The sequence below is a fragment of the Panthera uncia genome (assembly GCF_023721935.1).
Source record: "Panthera uncia isolate 11264 chromosome A1 unlocalized genomic scaffold, Puncia_PCG_1.0 HiC_scaffold_16, whole genome shotgun sequence".
Taxonomy (NCBI): domain Eukaryota; kingdom Metazoa; phylum Chordata; class Mammalia; order Carnivora; family Felidae; genus Panthera; species Panthera uncia.
Window position 1 is genome coordinate 21,776,448 of NW_026057576.1, and position 22,096 is coordinate 21,798,543.

The 22,096-nt window shown below is 37.1% G+C and overlaps 1 protein-coding gene across 5 annotated transcripts in view; it reads right to left on the reverse strand.

The window, feature by feature from the left end:
* The window catches only part of RB1 (RB transcriptional corepressor 1), a 191,534-nt gene that overhangs the window by 157,388 nt on the left and 12,050 nt on the right, over positions 1-22,096 (reverse strand). For 4 of the 5 annotated variants that reach the window (XM_049646925.1, XM_049646924.1, XM_049646923.1 and 1 more), the window contains 3 exons: positions 15,304-15,723; positions 14,404-14,594; positions 9,790-9,916 (listed from right to left, as the gene is read on the reverse strand). Coding sequence is in view for 1 of the 5 variants with exons in the window: in XM_049646921.1 (XP_049502878.1) it covers positions 9,790-9,916; positions 12,651-12,787 (264 nt within the window). In the remaining 4 variants the exon portion in view is untranslated. The other variant, XM_049646921.1, reaches the window with a different exon arrangement.

Consider the following 22,096-nt stretch of genomic DNA (forward strand, 5'->3'; position numbering starts at 1 on the left):
ATATATATGTATAATATATATATGTATAATATATATATGTATAATATGTATAATATATATAATATATATATGTATAATATATAATATGTATAATATATATATACATAAAGAAAAAATATATAAGAGTATATAAAATAAAATATATTAAGAGTAAAGTTTATTAAGTAATACTGAGATATAATTAAATACAATAATAAAAGATTATAAACAATTTTCTGCCAGTTCAACAACTTAGATGGACACATTCCTTGAAAAACATATATTGCCCAAGCTCACTAAAATAGTAATAAAACTGAATTGCCCATATCTATTTAAAGAAATTGAATTTGTAGTTAAAAACCTTCCCACAAAAGAAAAAAAAAACAAAAAACCTTGAGACCCATATGGTTATGGTTTTACCAAACATTTAATAATATCAATTTTGTACAAACTCTATGAAAAAATTGAAGAGAACAATTTCCCAATTCATTCTATAAGGCCAGAATTATTCTGTCAAAACGTCCAACAAAAATTGTAGAAAAAAAAAAAAAACTAGAAAAAAAACCCATAACCATAACCATAAAGAGAAAACTACAGACCAATATCCCTTGTAAACACATAGTACAAAAATTCTTAAAAGTTTAGCAAATCAAATCCAACAATATATGAAAGGGATACTATATTATGATCAAGTGGAATTTATCCAAGAAGGGAAAGTTGTTTTAACAGGCAATATCACTCATCATATCAATAGTCTAATAAAGGAAAAATATGATCATCACGATAGATGCAGAAAACACATTTCAGAAACTCCAACATTTATTTCTGATATAAAAAAATCTCTGCAAACTAGGAATAGAAAGACAATTCCTTAATGTGATAAACAACACCTAAGAAAAACCTACTCCTGACATTATACTTAATGCTAAAAGACAGAATGATTTCTTTCTAAGAGCAGGAACTCTTAGCACTTCTATTCAACACTGTATTGAAATCTTAGCCAGTGAAACAGACAAGAAAAAAAAAGCAAAAAGATTAGAAAGGAAGAAATAAAGCTGTCATTATTCACCCATGACATAGCTGTGAATATAAAAAACCTATGGAAACTCAAAATGGGCAAAAAACGTAAAGAGACATTTCACTGATGATAAACAAATGGCAAATAAGCACATTTAGAAGACTTTCAGCAGCTATGGACTTTGGGTGATAATGATGTGTCAGTATTAGTTCACTAACCGTAACAAATGTAGCACTCTTGTGGGAATGGTGACAGTGGAAAAGGTTAAGCATTTATGCGGGCAGGGGGAATATGGGAAATCTCTGTACCTTTTGCTCAATTTTGTTGTGAACCTAAAACTATTCTAAACAGTCTATTAAAAAAATATTCCATACCATTAGCCATAAGAAAAATGTAAATTAGAACCACAATGAGATATCACTACATACTGAGAAAAATGGCTAATATTAAAAAAAAAAAAGTAAAACCACCAACTGTTGGCAAAGATGCTGGGAAACTGGAACACGCATATATTGATGATAGTAATACAAAATGGTACAGCCACTCTGAAACAAAGTTTGGCAGCTCTTACACAATTAAGCATATATGACCACACCATATGACCTACATGACCATACCATACGGCCAGCAATTGCACTCTTGGTTATTTATCTCCCAGGAAAATGAAAACTGGTATCTATACAAAAACCTATACACAAATGTTCAAAGCAGCTGTATTCACAACAGTTAAAACCTATGAAGAGAGCAGGTATCTTTCAATGAGTGAATGGTTACACAAACTGTGGTCCAGCCATACCATGGAATACTACTAAACAACAATAATAAATTGCAATGGGCTGACTTGTGCTCCCCACCCCTGCAAAACTCGTATGTTGAAGTACTAACCTAAGTACCCAAGAATGTGACTGTTTTTTTAAGTCAGGGCTTCAAAAGGGGTACAGTAAATTAAAATGAGGACATTTGGTGAGCCCTAATCCAACCTGATTATAGTGTCCTTATAAGAACAGGAAATTTGGACACACAAACACACAAGGGAGTGTGTGCACAGGAAAACCATTTTAGAGCACAAGGAGAAGGCAGCCATCCGCAAGCCAAATAGAGAGGTCCCAGAAGAAACTAAATCTGCAGACACCTTAACTTGGACTTCCAGGTTCCAGAAACATGACAAAATTTCTGTCAGTCACCCAGTCTGTAGTATTTTGTTATAGCAGCCCTATCAAACTAATATATTGATATATAACTTCAATTATTCTCCAGGGAATTATGCTGAAAAAGCCAATCCCAAAGGTTAAATAATGTATGATCCCATTTATATAACATTATCGAATTATAAAATATGTCAATTATTGAGTAAAGATCTTATTAAACACCTATGTATGTACTCCAACTGGTCTACTGGTACAGTCAACATAATACTTAAAAAGATGATTATAATCACGGGCCATCTTTGGAAGATCTTACAAATTTTTAGTTTAAAAAGTAGTAAGTAAAAGCAAACCATAAATCTCTCATCTAGCCTTCCTTTCCTGAATAAACTACACTTTAGAATAAGAACAGTTAATAGAGGAAAGTTTCTCTTTACAGAATTACAACTAATAGTTGAGAGAGGAATGATAAAGTTTTAGCAACTCCTATAGATCCAGTTAATGGTGATCAATAATTGCTTACATCAAAAAAAAAAAAAAAAAAAAGAGAGAGAGAAAGATTAACAAGATATGTGCCTGCCAATTGGGATCCACAAAAATATCTCTGAAGTATTTCTTCCAGAAAATATCAAACCAGGATCTGATCAGGCCTCTAGGCCTGCTCTATTTCCAGGAAATACAGAGAATTAGACAATTATGTTAAACAATGGAGGAGATGCAATCTGCAAAATACACACTGTAGGAAATTCTACAGGATAAACAATCCAGTTTCTTCAACTAAATTGTAAGAGAAGAAAGGGGGTAGGTAAAACCTACAGATTAAGAGATTTAAGACAGAAGTCAATCAATCACAATATATGAACTTTATTTTGATCCTGATTAGAGCACATGAAAAATAAATTACAAATAATCGAGAAATTTTGAACACTGGATATCCGATAATAGAAAATTTGCACCAATTTTGTTAGATGTGATGAACAGAAGTCACTTTTTAAAAAGACAATGCATACTGAAGGGGTGCCTGGATGGCTCAGTCAGTTAAACATCCCACTCTTGATCTTGCAGTTCATGAGTTCTAGCCCCACACAGGGCTTTGTGCTGATAGTACAGAGCCTACTTGGGATATTCTCATTCTCTCTCTCTCTCTCTCTCTCTCTCTCTCTCTCTCATAATAAATAAATAAACTTTAAAAAAAAGAATAAAAGATCATGCATAGTGAGATATTTATTGGTGAAACAACATAACCTGAATTTACTTTAAAATAATCTGGAATCAGAGAGAAATATAGTTTGGCCATGATTTATAATTGGTTAAGAGGTATATGAGAGTTCACACTATTAACCTATTTTTATAAATCTCTAAAATTCTCCATAATAAGATGTAAAAAATTAACCTTAGAAGCAGAATCAGAAATAAAAGAAGTTGCAAATAGCCTCTATCTGTAAGACAAAATATAACATTCATGTATATGTTCTTAAATGATTTTTTTTCTCAGCAATACTCACACGTAATCAGAATATGAGCACCATATTCAAAAAGAAAGGGTAAATATAGTACTAATAACTAGAAAATAACAGGTATATGCCTTCTATTACACTTAATTTTTAAATATTCTGTTTTTTAAGTTTATTAAAAAAACCTCTTCGTATGTCTGTAGTATATGACTCTTCGTATGTCTGCAGTATAACTTACACGGAATGGCTACTGTTACTCCAATTCCAAACTATTCATTTTAATTATCTTTCTAAATATAATGACCCATATCACAAAAACAATGCCTCTATCAAGGGCAATATATTTCATAGCTCTTGAATGGACACAGACACACGAAACCCTACAAGAACAGCATTCAGGCATCATTTCTGCTCTACAGATGAACAAACTGAGACTTGGAGAATCAACCAATTTATCTAAAATCCTACAGCTACATTACAACTACTACAATCAAAACTTTCCTGCTTCAAGGTCCAAGGTCTTCTCCACTCTACCATGCAATGATTTAAGATGCAGAAGAAAATCAAAATTCTAACTGATTCACTGTAAATCCCAACATGAACAACACTCCTGGCCAATTTCTTAATGAAAAGTCCCTTATTTATATGTTATACGCAGTATGAATACAATCTAATGTAATGACAACAATCACTAATATTACATCCATTAAACGTTTATGCAAAAAGGAAAAAACACTTTTCTAGACAAAATACCACAAACTTTCCTTAAGTTTTACGAAAATTACATCAAAATCATTACACATACATTTATAAATTCAACTATTTTCAATGTTTCTTTGGCTATTTTGAGGTCTTTCATGGTTCCATAAAAATTTAAGGACTGTTTGTTCTAAGCTCTGTGAAAAATGCTGTTGGTATTTTAATAGGAATTGCATTAAATGTGTAGATTGCTTTGGGTAGTATAGACATTTTAATAATTTTTTTCTTCTAATCCATAAGAATGTAACGTCTTTCCACTTCTTGGTGTCCTTTCAATTTCTTTCCTCAGTGTTCTCTAGTTTTCATAATAAAGGTCTTTCACCTCTCGGGAAGTATCTTACTGTTTTGGGTGCAATTGTAAATGAGATCTATTCCTTAATTTTATTTTCTCTTTCTGTTTCATTATTGGTGTTCAGAAATGGAACATATTTCTGCACATTGATTTTGTATCCTGTGACCTTACTGAATTCGTGTATCAGTTCTAGCAGTTTTTTGCTGGTCTTTCGAATTTTCTTTTTTTTTTTTTTTTTTTTTTTAACATTTTTTATTTATTTTTGGGACAGAGAGAGACAGAGCATGAACGGGGGGAGGGGCAGAGAGAGAGGGAGACACAGAATCGGAAACAGGCTCCAGGCTCCGAGCCATCAGCCCAGAGCCTGACGCGGGGCTCGAACTCACGGACCGCGAGATCGTGACCTGGCTGAAGTCGGACGCTCAACCGACTGCGCCACCCAGGCGCCCCTCGAATTTTCTATATAGAGTACAATGTCATCTACAAATAGTGAAATGATCATATGGTTCTTATCCTTTCTTGAAAAGCAAAGCTGGAGGTATCACAATTCCAGAATTCAAGTTATATTACAAAGCTGTAGTGATCAAAACAGTATAATACTGGCACAAAAACAGACACATAGATCAATGGAACAGAAAATGCATAAATGAACCCACAACTATATACTCAATTAATCTTCAACAAAGCAGGAAATAATATCCAATAGAAAAAAGACAGTCTCTTCACCAAATGGAAGAGGTGAAGAGAGCGCTGGGAAAACTGGAGAGCAACATGCAAAAGAATGAAACTGGGCCACTTTCTTACACCAAACACAAAAATAAATTCAAAATGAATGAAAGACAAAATGTGAGACAGAAAACCATCTAAATCCTAGAGAACACAGGCAGTAATCTCTTTGACACTGGCCATAGGAACTTCTTTCTAGACAGGTCTCCTGAGGCAAGGGAACCAAAGCAAAAATAAACTACTGGGACTTGATCAAAATAAAAAGCTCCTGCAAAGTGAACAATCAACAAAACTAAAAGGCAATCTATGGAATGGGAGAATATATTTCCAAATGACATATCTGATAAAGGGTTAGTATCCAAAATATATGAAGAACAAATAAAACTCAACACCCAAAAAACAAATAATCCAATTTAAAAATGGGCACACACACACACAAAAAAATAAATAAAATAAAATAAAATAAAATAATAAAATAAAATAAAAATAAAAATGGGCACAAGACATAATAGACATTTTTCTAAGGAAGACATACAGATGGCCAACAGACACATGAAAAGATGCTCAACATCATTCATCATCAGGGAAACACAAATCAAAACTACAATGAGATACCACCCCATGCCTATCAGAAGGGCTAAAATCAACAACACAAGAAACAGCAGGTGTTGGAAGGATGTGGAGAAAGGAGTACCCTCATGCACTGTTAGTGGGAATGCAAACTGGTACAGCCACTCTGGAAAACAGTATGGAGGTTCCTCAAAAAGTTCAAAATAAAACTATCTATAATCCAGAAACTGCACTACTAGGTATTTACTCAAAGAATACAAAAATACTAATTCAAAGGTATACCCCAATGTTTACAGCAGCATTTACAATAGCCAAATTATGGAAACAGCCCAAGCGTCCATCGACTGATGAATGGATAAATATGTGGTATATATACACAATAGTATATTACTCAGACATAAAAATTACAATTACATGGATGGAGCTAGAGAGTGTTATGCTAAGTGAAGTCAGAGAAAGAAAAATACAATATGACTTCACTCATATGTGGAACTTAAAAATAAGCAAAGGGAAAAAGAGAGGCAAACCAAGAAACAGAATTGGTCTGGGTGAGTGGGAGGATAGGTTAAATAGGTAATGGGGATTGAGGAGTGCACTTGTGATGAGCACCACACGCTGTATGTAAGTGATGAAGCATTATATTGTACACCTGAAACTAATATTACACTAATCATGTTAACGAACTGGAATTTATATAAAAACTTTAAAAAATTAAAGTATTTTAACTGATTCTTAAGTTCTCTTAAAAATTATATTAATATAAAATTTTCTAGGGTAATCCTTAAGTCAAATTATTCTGGCTGCATGATTTAATATAGGCCTTCATTGACACTAACAAGTGTTTTGTATGCATAAAGTTATTTAACCCACATTTTAACTCCAAGATCCAGAAATTATTGTTAATCCTTTATACAAATAACAAAACTGAGACTTGGAGATTTTAGGTAACTTGTTCAAGATCATGGAGGTAGTAAAAGGTAGAACTGAGACTTGAGTCAGTCTAGTCTGATGACAAATCCTTGCTCTTAACCCATCCTTTATTCCAATAAATATCACCTACTTTCAGTTTCCAGAGTTCCCTGAGTTACTAAATTCCTTCTCTTGTTTCAAAGAAGATAACCAACTGCTATCTAGAATAGCTAGAACAGAACAGCTGCATCAGAAACTGGTTAATTTTGTCATTACATTCACTTGTCTGCACACACTGTTACATTCTCCCTTAGATATTGTATAAACAGAGGTTGAATTCTCAGGCCAACCCTCAAAAAGTTAAATATCTCTTAAAATAATATTTCTACATAAATGTCTGGTATTTATGACAGGATAATACCATACCCTCCTCTGTCATACACCCTGCAAAAAAAAAAAAAAAAAAAAAAAAAGTACCCAATATCCCAAAGATAACATGAAATTCCTTGTCTTCCTCCAGCATACCACCAAGAATAATTTCACATCCCCTAGTCCCCTCATCAGCTCCATTAGGAGAAAAAACATAGGGTAAGAAAGTAGTAATATTTATTTGTACTTGTAGTCAAGTCTGAAGCCTAAAAGGGCCTCAATGATGAAAACTATTACTGTTATAGTTCAGTACAAAAAAAGTTTTGCGTGAACTAGCCTGGAAACCTAACTACTATATTGTACTTACAAAGACTGGGAACATAACCCACTCATAAACTGGAAAATATATTCACCAATTCTCTCTATAATCTACTACTCCTTTCCAACTTTCTGAAAACTAAAAGCCTAGCATTTATGAGTGAGAGGTGACAGAGCTATGACTATCTTTAACTGCACATGCACAAAAAAAACTTTGTTACATGAAGTACCCAAGATCCTTTGGGACGATAATATATACAGTGAAAATATACATTAGATCCTTTGGGACGATAATACCAAAGTCATTCATCCAAGATACTTCAATATTCCTCATTTTTTAGTAAGGAGTTCCAGATTATATTCAGGTCTTTGAAATTGGATTCATTTTCTCTTTTTTATTACCAGATGCTATTGCACTGAATGCTTGTGCACAATCCCCCACAATTCATATCCTTAAAACCTAATGCCCAATGTGATGGTATTAGGAGTTGTGGCCTTTAGGAAGTGATCATGTCACAAGGGCTCTGTCCTAATGAATGGGACCAGTATCCTTAAAAAGAGGCTCAAGAAAGCTGCCACCCCTTCCACCATGTGAGGCCAGTGACATGGCACTGTCTATGAAACAGGAAATAGGCCCTCACACAGAGAATCAGCCAGCACTATGATCTTGAACTTCCCAGCCTCCAGAACTGTGAGAAATAAATTTCTGTTGTTTATGAGCCACCCAGTCTGTGGTATCTTGTTACAGTAGCCCAAATGGACTAAGATACCAGATTTTGTAATGGTCTTAAATATTTTTATGATATACAAAAACATATTTTGTTGTGTTAATCTGATCAGTAAAACCAGACAGATATGTACACTAATATGATGCTGTTAAAAAGTAAATTCAGGGGCGCCTGGGTGGCGCAGTCGGTTAAAGCGGCCGACCTCAGCTCAGGTCACGATCTCGCGGTCCGTGAGTTCGAGCCCCGCGTCAGGCTCTGGGCTGATGGCTCGGAGCCTGGAGCCTGTTTCCGATTCTGTGTCTCCCTCTCTCTCTGCCCCTCTCCCGTTCATGCTCTGTCTCTCTCTGTCCCAAAAATAAATTAAAAACGTTGAAAAAAAAAATTAAAAAAAAAAAAAGTAAATTCATTAAAAGTATCTGTCTAGAGTGTAATTTAACTATCAAAAGTTTTATAAATATTCATAGCTTTTGACACAGTAATTCAAAATGTATTCTAACAATCAGAGTTTCACTCATTAAATTATCAAGGGCTTACTTTGTGCCAGGCATTATTCTTCTGAATAAGGATGCTTATCACATCATTTTATGTGCCAAAAAGTTGGGGGGGAAAATGTCCAATAACAGTAAGAGTTAAAAAATCAAAATATATCTAATGTATTAAATATTATAGTACCATCGGAAACTATATTATTAAATATCATAAAATATTTAACAATAAAATGCTCATGTTGAGAAAAAAATTGTATAACAAGATACAAAACTATTATATGTAACTATGTATAACTACACGTATGATCCCAAATCTGTGTTCTAAATGTTATTAGCCAGAGACCTTGGTCAAGTTACTTAACCTCACTCTACTTCAGTATCACCTTCTAAAAATTTTACATGTAAAACAAAGATTTTTTTATTTCATATCTCAATGGATTGCTGAATGGGTTGTTTGCAAAATGCTTATAATATTCCTCCAGTACATATAAAGCACTAGGAATTATTTGCTGGTGTTAGTAGTATCACACATACATACACACACACACACACACACCTCTGAAAAGAAAAAAAATGGAAGAAATATATCAAATGCTATCAAAGATTCTAAATTCTAACAAAACTAATTCTGAAACAATCAGGAAATTTAAATACTTATTTAAATTTAAATTTTTAATTTTGATTTAATTTATTTAAATTTATTTAAATTTAATTTATTTAAATTTATAAAATATTAAAGATTATTTTATAAGGTATGGCTTTGCTTTTCAATAACTCTTTGTACCAGAGTAAAGTATATGAATAAAATATATCATCTAAGATTTGCTTTAAAATACTTTGGAGGGGTTTATATGGGGAGATTTAAAAAAAAACTTTTAATGCTAAAAAAATTTTTTAATGCTAATCAGAATAACATAATTATTACTGGATAACAGAATTATTACTAGCTTTTCTTTTCTTTATATTTTTCTATTCTCCAAAATAACTTTTTAAACGAGAAAATTTTTTTCAAAAAATGTTAAGGAAATCCTTACCAACACTCCATCCACAGATGAAACTTTTTCCCAAGTAAACCAAGCTCTTTCTCTGACATGATCTGGTATCTTTAATTTCTGACATAATGCAATAAAATCAGGTTCTTCAGTTTCTTCAAATACAAGCCTGCCAGATAAAAATAGATATATAATAGGCATATACTTACAAATCAAACTAATTAAATATTTGTTTCAATGGTTTGCATATAACAGCACTGTTCTGAAAAAAAGCATCACTAACTAGTTTAAAATCTTATTTATTTTGAAGAAAACTACAGGTAGAATTTTAAACATATTTATCTTTTTTCATAGTCTTTCCAGCAAAAATACCACACAATGAAAAAGGTTTGCTGGCCTGGTGAATCACATACACTTCAGCACAAAAAAATAGCTTTGTAAAAGGAAGTAAGCATGATAGCTAAAGCTGTATGGGAAAACTGGGATGACAGTAACAGCAAAAAGAGGAAAGCCCATATATAATATTTCAGAATCAATTTAGTATCAGCGACTTTGCTAAAATGCAGTCTACATGTAACCAATATCTCATATAATCTCTCTACCTACTAGCATTTCTTATGTAACGATTAACATAAAGTATTGCTATGCTTATTTTATCCTTTTCTCCTCAATCTTCCTTACCCATTATAGGTAGTCAATAATTTCTTGTTGGCTAGTTCCTGTTCATTCATTTAATGTCTCACACCTAATAATAATAATTAGTGTGAGGAATAGCTACTAATTTTTGAGTATTTACACTAACCCTGTACAAAGTACCTTAAATGCACATCAGCCTATTAGATAAGCACTCTTATTATTCTTCTTTTACAGATAAGTACCAAATCAGAGAAGTTAAAGTACTCAACTAGGCAATGGCCAGTAAGTGGGAAACCCAACAGTTTAATTCCATAACCCATGCCCTTGACCGCTATTTTAGACTGCCAACCCTCCTTCAAAACATAATTAACTTTTGGTTACACCACCACTGGGGGTAAAATGCTATTCCTAGTGAAGGTTTCCCTTCTAACTGCACCACTTAAGCCAGATAAAATGCAACAGAAAAAAAGATCTCAACTGTCAAGGTAGCAAAAACCTCACTGCAAAGTGCAGGTGGAGTGGGCCCTGAATCCACCCCTAAGCAAATTGCTAGGCTTCAGACTGCCAGCCAGTAGTTTTACTCTTGCTAAGCAGCTAATCTGCAGAGCTGAACTGCCCATACTAATGAAAACTTTTGTGGGTAAGGATAATCAAGAGTACAGTGTATTTTGCATGGTTTGGACTTAACAGGAGAATTTTTGGTAGTTCCACCATTTAAAGATGAATAACAATGTTGGGTCAGGGAAGAAAGGCCTTCTTTTCCCAAGTGATGGCCATAATTTCAGTATTTCTGGCTGCCCTACAATAATTGAGAATGCTTCCAAAGCTCTATGGGTAACAGGGGATTCTTTAAGGTATATTTACTGCTTTTTCCAAATGCCAACTTTCAAGTATTGGATACATCAGAGCTTAATCAGAAATTAAACTTCTGTCTTCTCCCAGAACGTTTCAGATTTTTTTTTTAAATAGTATGATTTTTAACTGACCCATAAGACAATCCACTTAAACAGATGTATTTTCAATAGCCTTTCACAAACCATCCCAAAAGCCCATTCCTATCTTTTGCAATATGCTTGAACTCTGTATCTGGAAAGTTGAAAGAAAAGGACTTGGTAAAGGACAAAAATGGAGAGGAAGTGGTGAGGGAAAGAAAGGAGTTCCATTTCCCAGCAATCTACATGTAGTCTCAAAGTAGGACCAGTACTGGCAATAATAATGGCAATCATACTCTTTCAATCTTAGCTTTTTAACCATAAAGTATCACAATCAAGAAAAATAGGATGTCGCAGTACAATAAATATCTCCCTGTCATGTTCTACTCGCCTAAATTTAGATTCCACTTGGGGAAGAAAAAAAGTTCAATGTGAGCGCATGAACATCACTAATTTTTGTACCCAAACAAAAAAGAAAGAGAGAGAGAGAGAGAGAAACACAAGGATGTTTGTTGTCTGGCTCAAAGGCAAAATGTAAGAAAGAATGAAAAATGCTGAAGCTTAACATAGAAGAGTTTTATGCGACAGGAATAAAAGTTCAGAAACTTTCAAGCACTTAGCCTAAACGTCTCACAAAACTTTTGCCCATACGCCAGTTCCTCTCAAGTGTTATGACCCTCCAGTCGCTACTGATGGCTCTGAATCCCCAAGACCTCAACGCACTGTTACAAGGAAACGCCACAAAGCACCTCAGCCGAGTACACTGCGGGCAACTGACACGCAGAACCCTGCACTTCACGTCCCCTAGCTTTCCTGGTTGGCATTTCCAGGACTGGGCTTCGGATGCAGTGCACGCCCAGAGGAAAACACTTTCAGCTGCTGCATCTCAGGAGACCAAGACAGAAAGTCAAACACGACCACCGAAATGTTACAAATCTCAACAGGAGACAAACTCTCCACCAGACACCAGCCAGTCATTTTTCTTTTTTGCGTTCGATGGCGCCTCAAAAACACCCTCCGCCGGCGAGCCTTTCCGCCTGGAGGAGGAAAGGCGGCACCTGTCACTTTGCTCAGGGACCCGAGCCCCACCCGCCCGACACCTGTCAAGCTGGAGCCGAGACCCTTCCCGGATTCCCTCCCCTCGCTCGCGAACCCAGACCCCTGTCACCCCCGTCCAGGCGCTCCGCGGTGCTGGGGGACAAGGGAGAACCCTCCTCCCGCCGGGACGCGGCAGCCGGCGGAGACGCGCCCCCGCCTAGACGCTGGGGTGCCCGCCCCGACGCACTCTCGAGGCGCCCTTCTCTCGAGACGGCCGCCGCGGCTCCGCTCGCTCACCTGGGCAGAGGCAAGTCCTCGGGGCCGCTGTCCTGCTCGGGGTCCTCTTCAGGAGGGGGCGGCGGCGGCGCCGGGGGTTCGGCGGCGGCGGCGGCGGCGGCTGCGGCTGCTGCTCTCCGGGGGGTTTTGGGCGGCATGACTCCCCCCCAGGGCAGGAGCCAGTGAGTGGTGGCGAAGAGCCGGGGAAGGAGGACGCGCGCACTTCGGGGCACGCCCCGTCCTCTCCCGACTCCCGTTACAAAAATAATTTGAACGTCCCCTGAGAGAAACCGGACAAGCCCTCCCCCGCCCGGCAACCGAGCGCCGCGTCCAACCGCGGGAAAACGTCACTTCCGCCCGCGGCGTCACGTCCGCGAGGCTCCCGGGCCCGCCGGCGTCGGGAGGGAACCGGGGCGCCCAGCGGTGTGCTGGGCGGGGGCGTGAGGTCGGGCGGCCTGGGCGTGGGCCCCCCCGGCCTGGGCCGAGGCACTCTCTCTGAGGCAGCCGCCGCCGCCCGGACGTGTCTCTACTCGAAATTCTCCCCTCCAGGCCTGGGTGCCGGTAACGGGGCACTGCACAGTCTGGGGCGTGAGATTGGGCCCCGTTTTTATCTGTGGGTTGATCTGGGGCTGCACGCAGCTCAGGCCCCGCCGGGAATATCAAGCGTGTGCACCCAGGGCGGGCACGCCCCTCTCCCTCCGTGGGCGGTGCCGTCCCTCTGTACCACGCTCCTCCCGCCCAATCCGTTACTCAGAATCGGCCAAAACAAAAACAAACCTTTGTGGAATGCTTGATGCAAACAGAACTCTGAGGATCACTGGGAGATGGAAAGTGTAAAACAATTACTGGCCTTTTAGGATCGCTGTTTAGGGAAGGAGAGAGGAGGAGTGCGTAAAGAACAGATTGTAGTGTGATAAATGTTTTGATAGCGGTGTGAAAAACGAGGCACCATCGAAATGTCTATGGGACATCTTCAGAGAAGCGGTGGCAGCTGAATGGAAGTTTGCCAGGCAGACCTAACATGTAAGGAGGGCTTACTATGTACCAGGGGTTGTGCTGGCCATTTTAACTAATTATCTTAATCCTCAGAAACAACCCTTTGAAATGAGTAGTAGTATCATTTCTGTTTCCAGATGGGGAAACACACTCAGAGGAGTTAATTAATTTGCCCAGCATTACAGAGCTGATGGGTTGCCGAAGATTTGATTCTGCTTAACCATTACGTTGTGTTGACAAGGAATGCGCCCAGAAGAGAGGAGCATGTGCAAAGGCACAAAGACAGAGAAGAGCTTGCTAAAAGAGCTTACACCATCAAACTGGTTTAAAAGCTGTGTCTCTTCTGTGTCTTAATATTTACTGTAATAATAGACCGTCTAATATGAATACACGGTTTTCTCTCTTTGGCAGACCCAGTGGATTGCCCAATCAGAACTTCCCAACTGAGGCACTGTGAATACAATATAGCCGTGTTCTGATGTGAATCCCCTCATCCTTGGAACAGCTGAACAGAGCTGAGGCAGGGGGAGCCTTCAAGCAAGTCATGGCTGCAAGCCTCTTGGGTTTATTTTAGCGATTTGCACAATTTGCATCTTCTGTATATACCATGATATATGTCAGGATGTGAAAAGGGTTGGCAGTCATTTGCCTACTCAACAGCCAGTCTGGCCCAAGTTCAGGAAAAATCTCTCTGGGGCCAAAAGCTTGTCAGAAGTAGGGCTCATACCCAGCCTCAGCTACAGAGAATGAGTACCATCCAAGTGGTTATTTTACTCACCTGCCTGGGTTAGTGTAGGCTAACTAACTGCTCAGGATGCAGTTTTGGTCTTTGCAGGATCAAAGGTTGTCTGCTGGCAGCGTGATAAAATGAGATACAGAGATGACACAGCTCTTCTGCCCTTAACTATTTCCATGAGAATGTGACACTTAAACAGTTGCTGCAGCCATTGTGACTTCAGGCAAGCTGACCTGAGGATAAGGCAGAAATGTTAATGATGTTAACAGTAATAATATCAAAAAAATCTGCCTCCTCGGTGACAACTGAGTCTGACTTGACCAACCCTGGGGCTGACCTCAACTGAGCTGGGGTTTTCAGTTGTTTCTACCAGAAAGCATTGTGACTGATAACATTTGCCCTCTGAGCCCCTTCCAGGCAGAGACCAAATCTTAGGCATCATTGTAGCTTTATAGTAGCCAACACAGTGTTAGGCACACAGTAAGTGCTTGTTTGCTAAAAGTAGAGGGGCCAAGAGAGCAGAGGGAAAGTTCTGGGAACTGAAGTAAACTCTCTACATGTAGATATGACTTGCTTTATTTAAACCCAGTTTATCAACCTCTGGATTTACCACAATTGTGATAAATCAGAGATTTTTCAATTTGCAAAACGATGTGTATCTTTATCATGGATTAATTTAACTATGTTCCCCACTACATTTAAAATCCTTACACACCAGGCACCTGGGGGCTCAGTCAGTTAAGCATCCGACTTCAGCTCAGGTCATGATCTCGTGGTTCTTGGGTTTGAGTCCTGTGTCAGGTCCTGCACTGATAGGGTGAAACCTGCTTGGGATTCTCTCTCTCTCTGCCCCTCCCCTACTCCCACTTTCTCTCAAAGTAAGTAAACAAATAAAATTAAATTAAATTAAATAAATAAAATAATAAAATAAAATATCCTTACACACAATTTAGGAGCAATTGGATTGATCAAAAGTTTTATATCCCCCACAGCTTTCTGTTGCACAACCAAAGAAATATTAGAAATTCTGCAGATTCTTCAAAGAAGCTTTTCTTGATCTTCCTTCACCACCAGCACTCCACTGAAATCACTCTTTCAAAGGTTACACGTGTCCTACTTGTCAATTCAATGGCTTCTTTCTGGTCTTCATTCTAATTGACTATCTTGCAGTTAACACAATTAACCTCTTCCTCTTTCTTAAAACTTCCCTAGTCTTCCACAAATCCATGGTCTCCTTTTTCTCCTCCTCCCTTCTGTTCCTTTATTAACTCCCAATCCTTCTTCTCCTTGTCTTCAGTGAAGTTTCCCCAGAGCAGCAGGACTCAAAGAGTGTTCCTTGGACCACTGCCAGTTTGCTTATATCTAGTCCACAGGAGATAAGCACAGAAATTAAAAGTGCTTAGCAGCATTTATAGCATTTAATATTTCAGCTATATCCAAGCACATGATCATTGGACACTTCTCATTGAACAAAATGTGGGTTCAGGTGTTCTGCAACTTTTTTGATTGTCCTTACCATCTGTAGTAGGACCACATTATAAGGAGTAAATTTCTTCCCCACGTTTTTATTTAAATTCAAGTTAATTAACATATAGTGTAGTATTGGTTTCAGAAGAATTTAGTGATTTATCACTTACATACAACACCCAGTGCTCCTCCCAACAAGTGCCTTCCTTAAAGCCCATCACCCGTTTAGCCAATCTTCCCCACTCACCTCCCCTCCAGCAACCTTCAGTTTGTTCTCTATAGCTAAGAGTCTCTTACAGTTTGCCTCTCTCTCTATTTTATCTTATTTTATTTTTCCTTCCCTTCCCCTATGTTCATCTGTTTTGTTTCTTAAATTCCACATTGAGTGAAATCATATGATATTTGTCTTTCTCTGACTTATTTCACTTAGCATAATAATACTCTAGCTCCATCCATTCACATTGTTGCAAATGGCAAGATTTCATTCTTTTTGATGGCTGAGTAATATCCCATTATAGAATATATATATATATATATATATATATATAATGTGTATGGATATGTATGGATATGTATATATCCATATACATTATATATAATATGTATATATCCATATACATATATGGATAAAGAAGATGTGGCATATCACATCTTCTTTATCCATCAGTCAATGGACATTTGGGCTCTTTCCATAATTTGGCTATTCTTGATAGCAGTGTTATAAACATTGGGGTGCATATGCCCCTTCGCATCAATATTTTTGTATCCTTTGGATAAATACCTGGTAGTGCAATTGGTGGATCGTAGGGTAGTTCTATTTTTAACTTTTTGAGGAAGCCCCTTACTGTTTTCCAGAGTGGCTGCTTCAGTTTGCATTCCCACCCACGGTGTAGGAGGGTTCCTCTGTCTCTGCATCCTCACCAACATCTGTTGTTTCCTGACTTGTTAATTTTAGTCATTATGACAGGTGTGAGGTAGTATCTAATTACGGTTTTGATTTGTATTCCCCAGATGATGAGTGATATAGAGCATTTTTTCATGTGTCAGCTATTTGTATGTTTTCTTTGGAGAAATGTCTGTTCATGTCTTCTGCCCACTTTTTAACTGGATTTTTATTTTATTTTATTTTTTTAATTTTAGAGGGAGAGAGTGTGTAGGAGCAGGGTGGGGAAGAGAGGCAGAGGGAGAGAGAATCTTAAGCAGGCTCTGTGCTCAGTGCAGAGCCCAAGGTGGGGCTATCCCATGACCCTGGGATCATGACCTGAGCAGAAATCAGCAGTCGGACACTCAACTGAGCCACTCAGGCACCCTTTAACTGGATTATTTATTTTTGGGGTATTGAGTTTGATAAGTTCTTTATAGATTTTGGATACTAGCCCTTTATCCAATATGTCATTTGGAAATATCTTCTCCCATTCCTGTGGTTGCCTTTTAGTTTTGTTGATTGTTTCCTTTGCTGTGCAGAAGCTTTTTATCTTGATGAGGTCCCAATAGTTCATGCTTGCTTTTGTTTCCCTTGCCTCTGGCGATGTGTCTAGTAAGAAGCTGCTGGGAATGAGGTCAAGGAGGTTACTGCCTGTGTACTCCTCTAGGATTTTGATGGTTTCCTATCTCACATTTAGGTCTTTCATCCATTTTGAATTTATTTTTGTGTATGGTATAATAAACTGGTCCAGTTTCATTCTTCTGCATGTTGCTGTCCAGCTTTCCCAACACCATTTGATGAAGAAACTGTCCTTTTTTCATTGGATGCTGTTCCTGCTTTGTTGAAGATTAGTTGACCATATAGTTGTGGGTCCAATTCTTGGTTCTCTATTCTGTTCCATTCATCTATGTGTCTGTTTTTGTGCTAGTACCATACTGTCTTAATGATTACAGCTTCACAATACAGCTTGAAGTCCGGGCTTGTGATGCCTCCTGCTTTGCTTTGCTTTTTCAATATCACTTTGGCTATTCGGGGTCTTTTGTGGTACCATACAAATTTTAGGACTCTTTGTTCTAGCTCTGTGAAGAATGCTGGTGGCATTTTGATAGGGATTGCATTGAATGTGTACATTGCTTTGGGTAGTATAAACATTTTAACAATATTTGTTCTTCCAATCCATGAGCATGGAATATTTTTCTATTTCTTTGTGTCTTCTTCAATTTCTTTTGTAAATGTTCTATAATTTTCAGACTACAGATCTTTTTATCCCTTTGGTCGGGTTTATTCCTATATATCTTATGTGTTTTGGTGCAATTATAAATGAGAGTAATTCCCTATAAGGAGTGAAATTTTGAGGTTAACTGTAACCCAAAAGTGAATACAAATCTATGAAAATATATTTATTTACTTTTCTCACTTGTATGTTTATAGTCATTTTAAATTTTAATTGTTTGTTTTATGAAATTCATAGCTGACTTAAGGAAGTAAAATTGTGTCATTTGTTTTTCTTTTAATTTTTTTTAATCTTTATTTATTTTTGAGAGAGAGAGAGAGAGACAGAGTGTGAGCTGGGGAGGAACAGAGAGAGAGGGAGACACAGAATGTGAAGCAGGCTCCAGGCTCCAAGCTGTCAGCACAGAGCCTGACCGCGGGGCTCAAACTCATGTACCATGAGATCATGACCTGAGCTGAAGTTGGAGGCTTAACCGACTGAGCCACCCAGGGCCCCAAATTGTGTCATTTGTTTTTAACCCTAAATTATAGTTGTCGAAATAAGCCTCACTTTCCTGTTTTGTCAAGAAAAGACACATGTCAGCAGTGTGTTAGTAATAATAGTAGTAAATCAAATAATGACCAGAGAAGTGATTCCAAAGAATTAAAGATCTAAGCATTTTACTAATTTCACTAAGACATATCATCCCCCTTCTATTGAGTTCAGAGCCATAACTCATAGTAAAGTACTAAAACCGACTAATAAAGCAATAAACTCATCGAAATTCAGTGGCTTTCACGTACAAAATATAAAGAAAATAATTACGAGTTTGATAAAACATTTGGAGTTTTTCCAAGAAAATAATCAAACATAGGGAATTCATGGATCCATAGCCCATTTCTTTAATTTGTAATTATAACTTAATAGGACAAATGTTTGGAACTGATAAAGATTTGATACTATTACCGATAAAGAATTGAAGATGAATTTTGAAAATAAAGCATAGGTTGCTCCATTTTGGATAAAAGTAAAAAATGAGGGGCACCTGGGTGGCTCAGTTAGTTGAGCATCCAATTCTTGATTTTGGCTCAGGTCATGATCTCATGGTAGTGATACTAAACCCCACATGGGCTCTGCATTGGTATGGAGTCTGCTTATGATCCCCTTTCTCTCCCTTTGCTCCTCCCACATGCACATGCTCTCTCTCTCTCTCTCTCTCTCTCTCTCAAAAATAAATAAATAAATAAATAAATAAATAAATAAAATAAAAATGAATATCCTGAGCTTGCTGAAATTGCTTTAAAATCATTTCCATTCCCTTAACATACCTTTGAGAGACCAATTTCTCTATGAGTGTTACTGAATAAAACATAGAAACAGATTTACAATATCTCCTGTTAGTGGCATGGTCACCAATTCAACCTAGAGGAGATTATTTAACAAGCAAGAAACACATTTGTCATGTTTAAAACTATAACTGTTGACAAATTTAAAATAGTAAATACAGGTTTTAATATGGGAAATTGCTACTTCACTACCAACTTTTTGTTTAGTTGTTATGAGTATGGAATGATTAAAAAACTAATCGTGTATTAGCAATTCTTTATATAAATCGCCTACACACACACTCTAAGTGAGCAAAGTAGTTTTTGTAATTTTTTCTTTTATACTATGTTATTTTTTGTTCTGTGTTTTTTGAAATATAATTTTATATGTTAAAATACTAAAACATATGAGTTTGTATTTGGTGTGAATTTTTTGTTTTCCTTTCATTTTTCTAGTACTTTAAAATGTTTTATTTTCCAGAAGTATTAATTCATGAAAAATTAAAAATTAAAAAAGAAAGTTCCTTCACAGATAATGTGAGATAACATTGGCCTAAAAGATCTTCAATTCTCCTCTCCTTTTGCTCTATTTCATTTCCATGGTTTAAATGACCTCCCATATGTGTATACTCTTAGATTCTTTCAGGTTTCAAGAAACAGAGATCCACTTAGTTTACCTTATTTATTCAGAATTATTGATTAGTTTAGGGAGAAAAGTGAAAGACCAAAAAAAAAAAAAAAACCCACAACAAATAAAATAGTCCCTCCTGCCGCATTCATGTACCTTGTCACTCATCCAACAGCTGGCTTGCCTCCTTCCTGCCAGTGTAAAAGTTGTTAGTCTTCATCTTTTTATAATTTTCTCCTACCACAATGACCTCCTCTCCATTCTTCGGGAGAGAGAATATGACTAGTTCCCTTACTAAACTGTAATTTACACTAGAAGGACCAGATAACATAATTTGCAAGGCTCAGTGCAAAATGGAAATGCAAGGCCCTTTATTCACAAAATATTGAGATTTTCAAGATGGTGAGTGCAGAACGTTAAACGAAGCACAATGCCTTTCTAACATGGAGTGTTATATAACTGCCCATAAAGCAGTTGTCCATGATGGTACATGTCCATGAGGGTATATCTATATCTGTTCTGCTAACTATGGTGCCCCCATGCCTAGTATGTGCCCATGACACTGAGCAATCAATTGGACTTGATATCAAGTGGTAGCTAGTTTGGTACCAAATCATTGTATTAGTTTCCCCTCCTTCCCTGCCCACTCCTCTTTGTCCTCACTCCCATTTCTCTCAAATTGCACTCTGTCTCTATCTCCTAGAGAACCCAAGCAAAAGACTTGGCTTGGCTCCAAAGTGTCCTGAAGACACTCAGGATGGAATATTAGATTAGGTTACTCACTGATCTTATGGCATTAAAGACCCAGGCACAGTATGTGGGTACTAAGTGGGACCACACAGTAGTATCATAATGACTAAAGCTTCCCACCTGTGGCCGATCAGGATGCAGTGCACCTAGAAGGTGGAGCATTGGAATTTGTAGTGGCTCTGATACTTGAGCACTATGGGGACAATAATTACAGGGATTGCGATGGATTCTGTTAATAGAAATGTATATTTTGTAAAAGAAAACAATACCTCTGGTCAGTCAACTGTCACCTTAAGCCACACTGAGAAAGGCAGATGTCCTCTATTGGCAGTGATATTGATGTAATACCAATAAATTATTTTTGCTTTTGTTTTTCTTGCCTAGAGAGAGGTATCCAGAAAAATGTTGCTAAGGCCAGTGTCCAAAAGATTACTGCCTATGATTTCATCTAGAAGTTGTATGATTTTAGGTCTTACATTTAGATTTTACTCCATTTTGAGTTTAGTTTTGAGAATAGTTTAAGAAAGTGGTGCAGCTCAACCATGCTTTTGGATGTAACTTTCCAGTTTTACCAGCACCATTTATTGAAGAGACTGTCTTTTCCCCATTGTATATTCTTGCCTCCTTTGTTGTAGATTAATTGACCGTATAAGCACAGCTTTATTACTGTGCTTTCTATTCTGTTCCATTGATCTATGTGTCTATTTTTGTGCCAGTACCAAACTATTTTCATTACTACAGCTGTACAGTATACCTTGAAATCTGAGATTGTGATACCTCCAGCTTTGTTCTTCTTTCTCAAGATTGCTTTGGTTATCTGGAGTCTTTTCTGGTTGCATACACATTTTAGTATTATTTGTTCTAATTCTGTAAAAAAGACTTTTGGTGTTTAGATAGACATTGTATTGAATCTGTAGATTGCTTTGGGTAAGCAAAGCATTTGGACGTTTTAAACTATATTAATTCTTCCAATCCATAAGCATAGTATATCTTTCCATTTGTTTGTGTGGTCTTCAGTGTTTTCAGAGAACAGACCTTTCATTTCTTTGGTTATGTTTATTTGTAGATATTTTATTCTTTTTGATGCAATTATAAATGGGGTTGTTTTGTTAATTTCTCTTTCTGCTATTTCATTACTACTGTATAGAAAGAACAGATTTCTCCCATAACTTTACTGAATTCATTTCTCAGTTCTAATAGTTTTTTGATGGGGTCTTTAGAGTTTTCTATGTACAGCATTATGTGATCTGCAGATAGTGATTGTTTTAAAGCTTGTGAACAATGAAGGAAACCATCAACAAAATGAAAAGACAACCTACTAAATGGGAGAAGATATTTACAAACTTATATGCAATAAGGGATTAATATCAAAAATATAGGGGTGCCTGGGTGGCTCAGTCGGTTAAGCATCCGACTTTGGCTCAGGT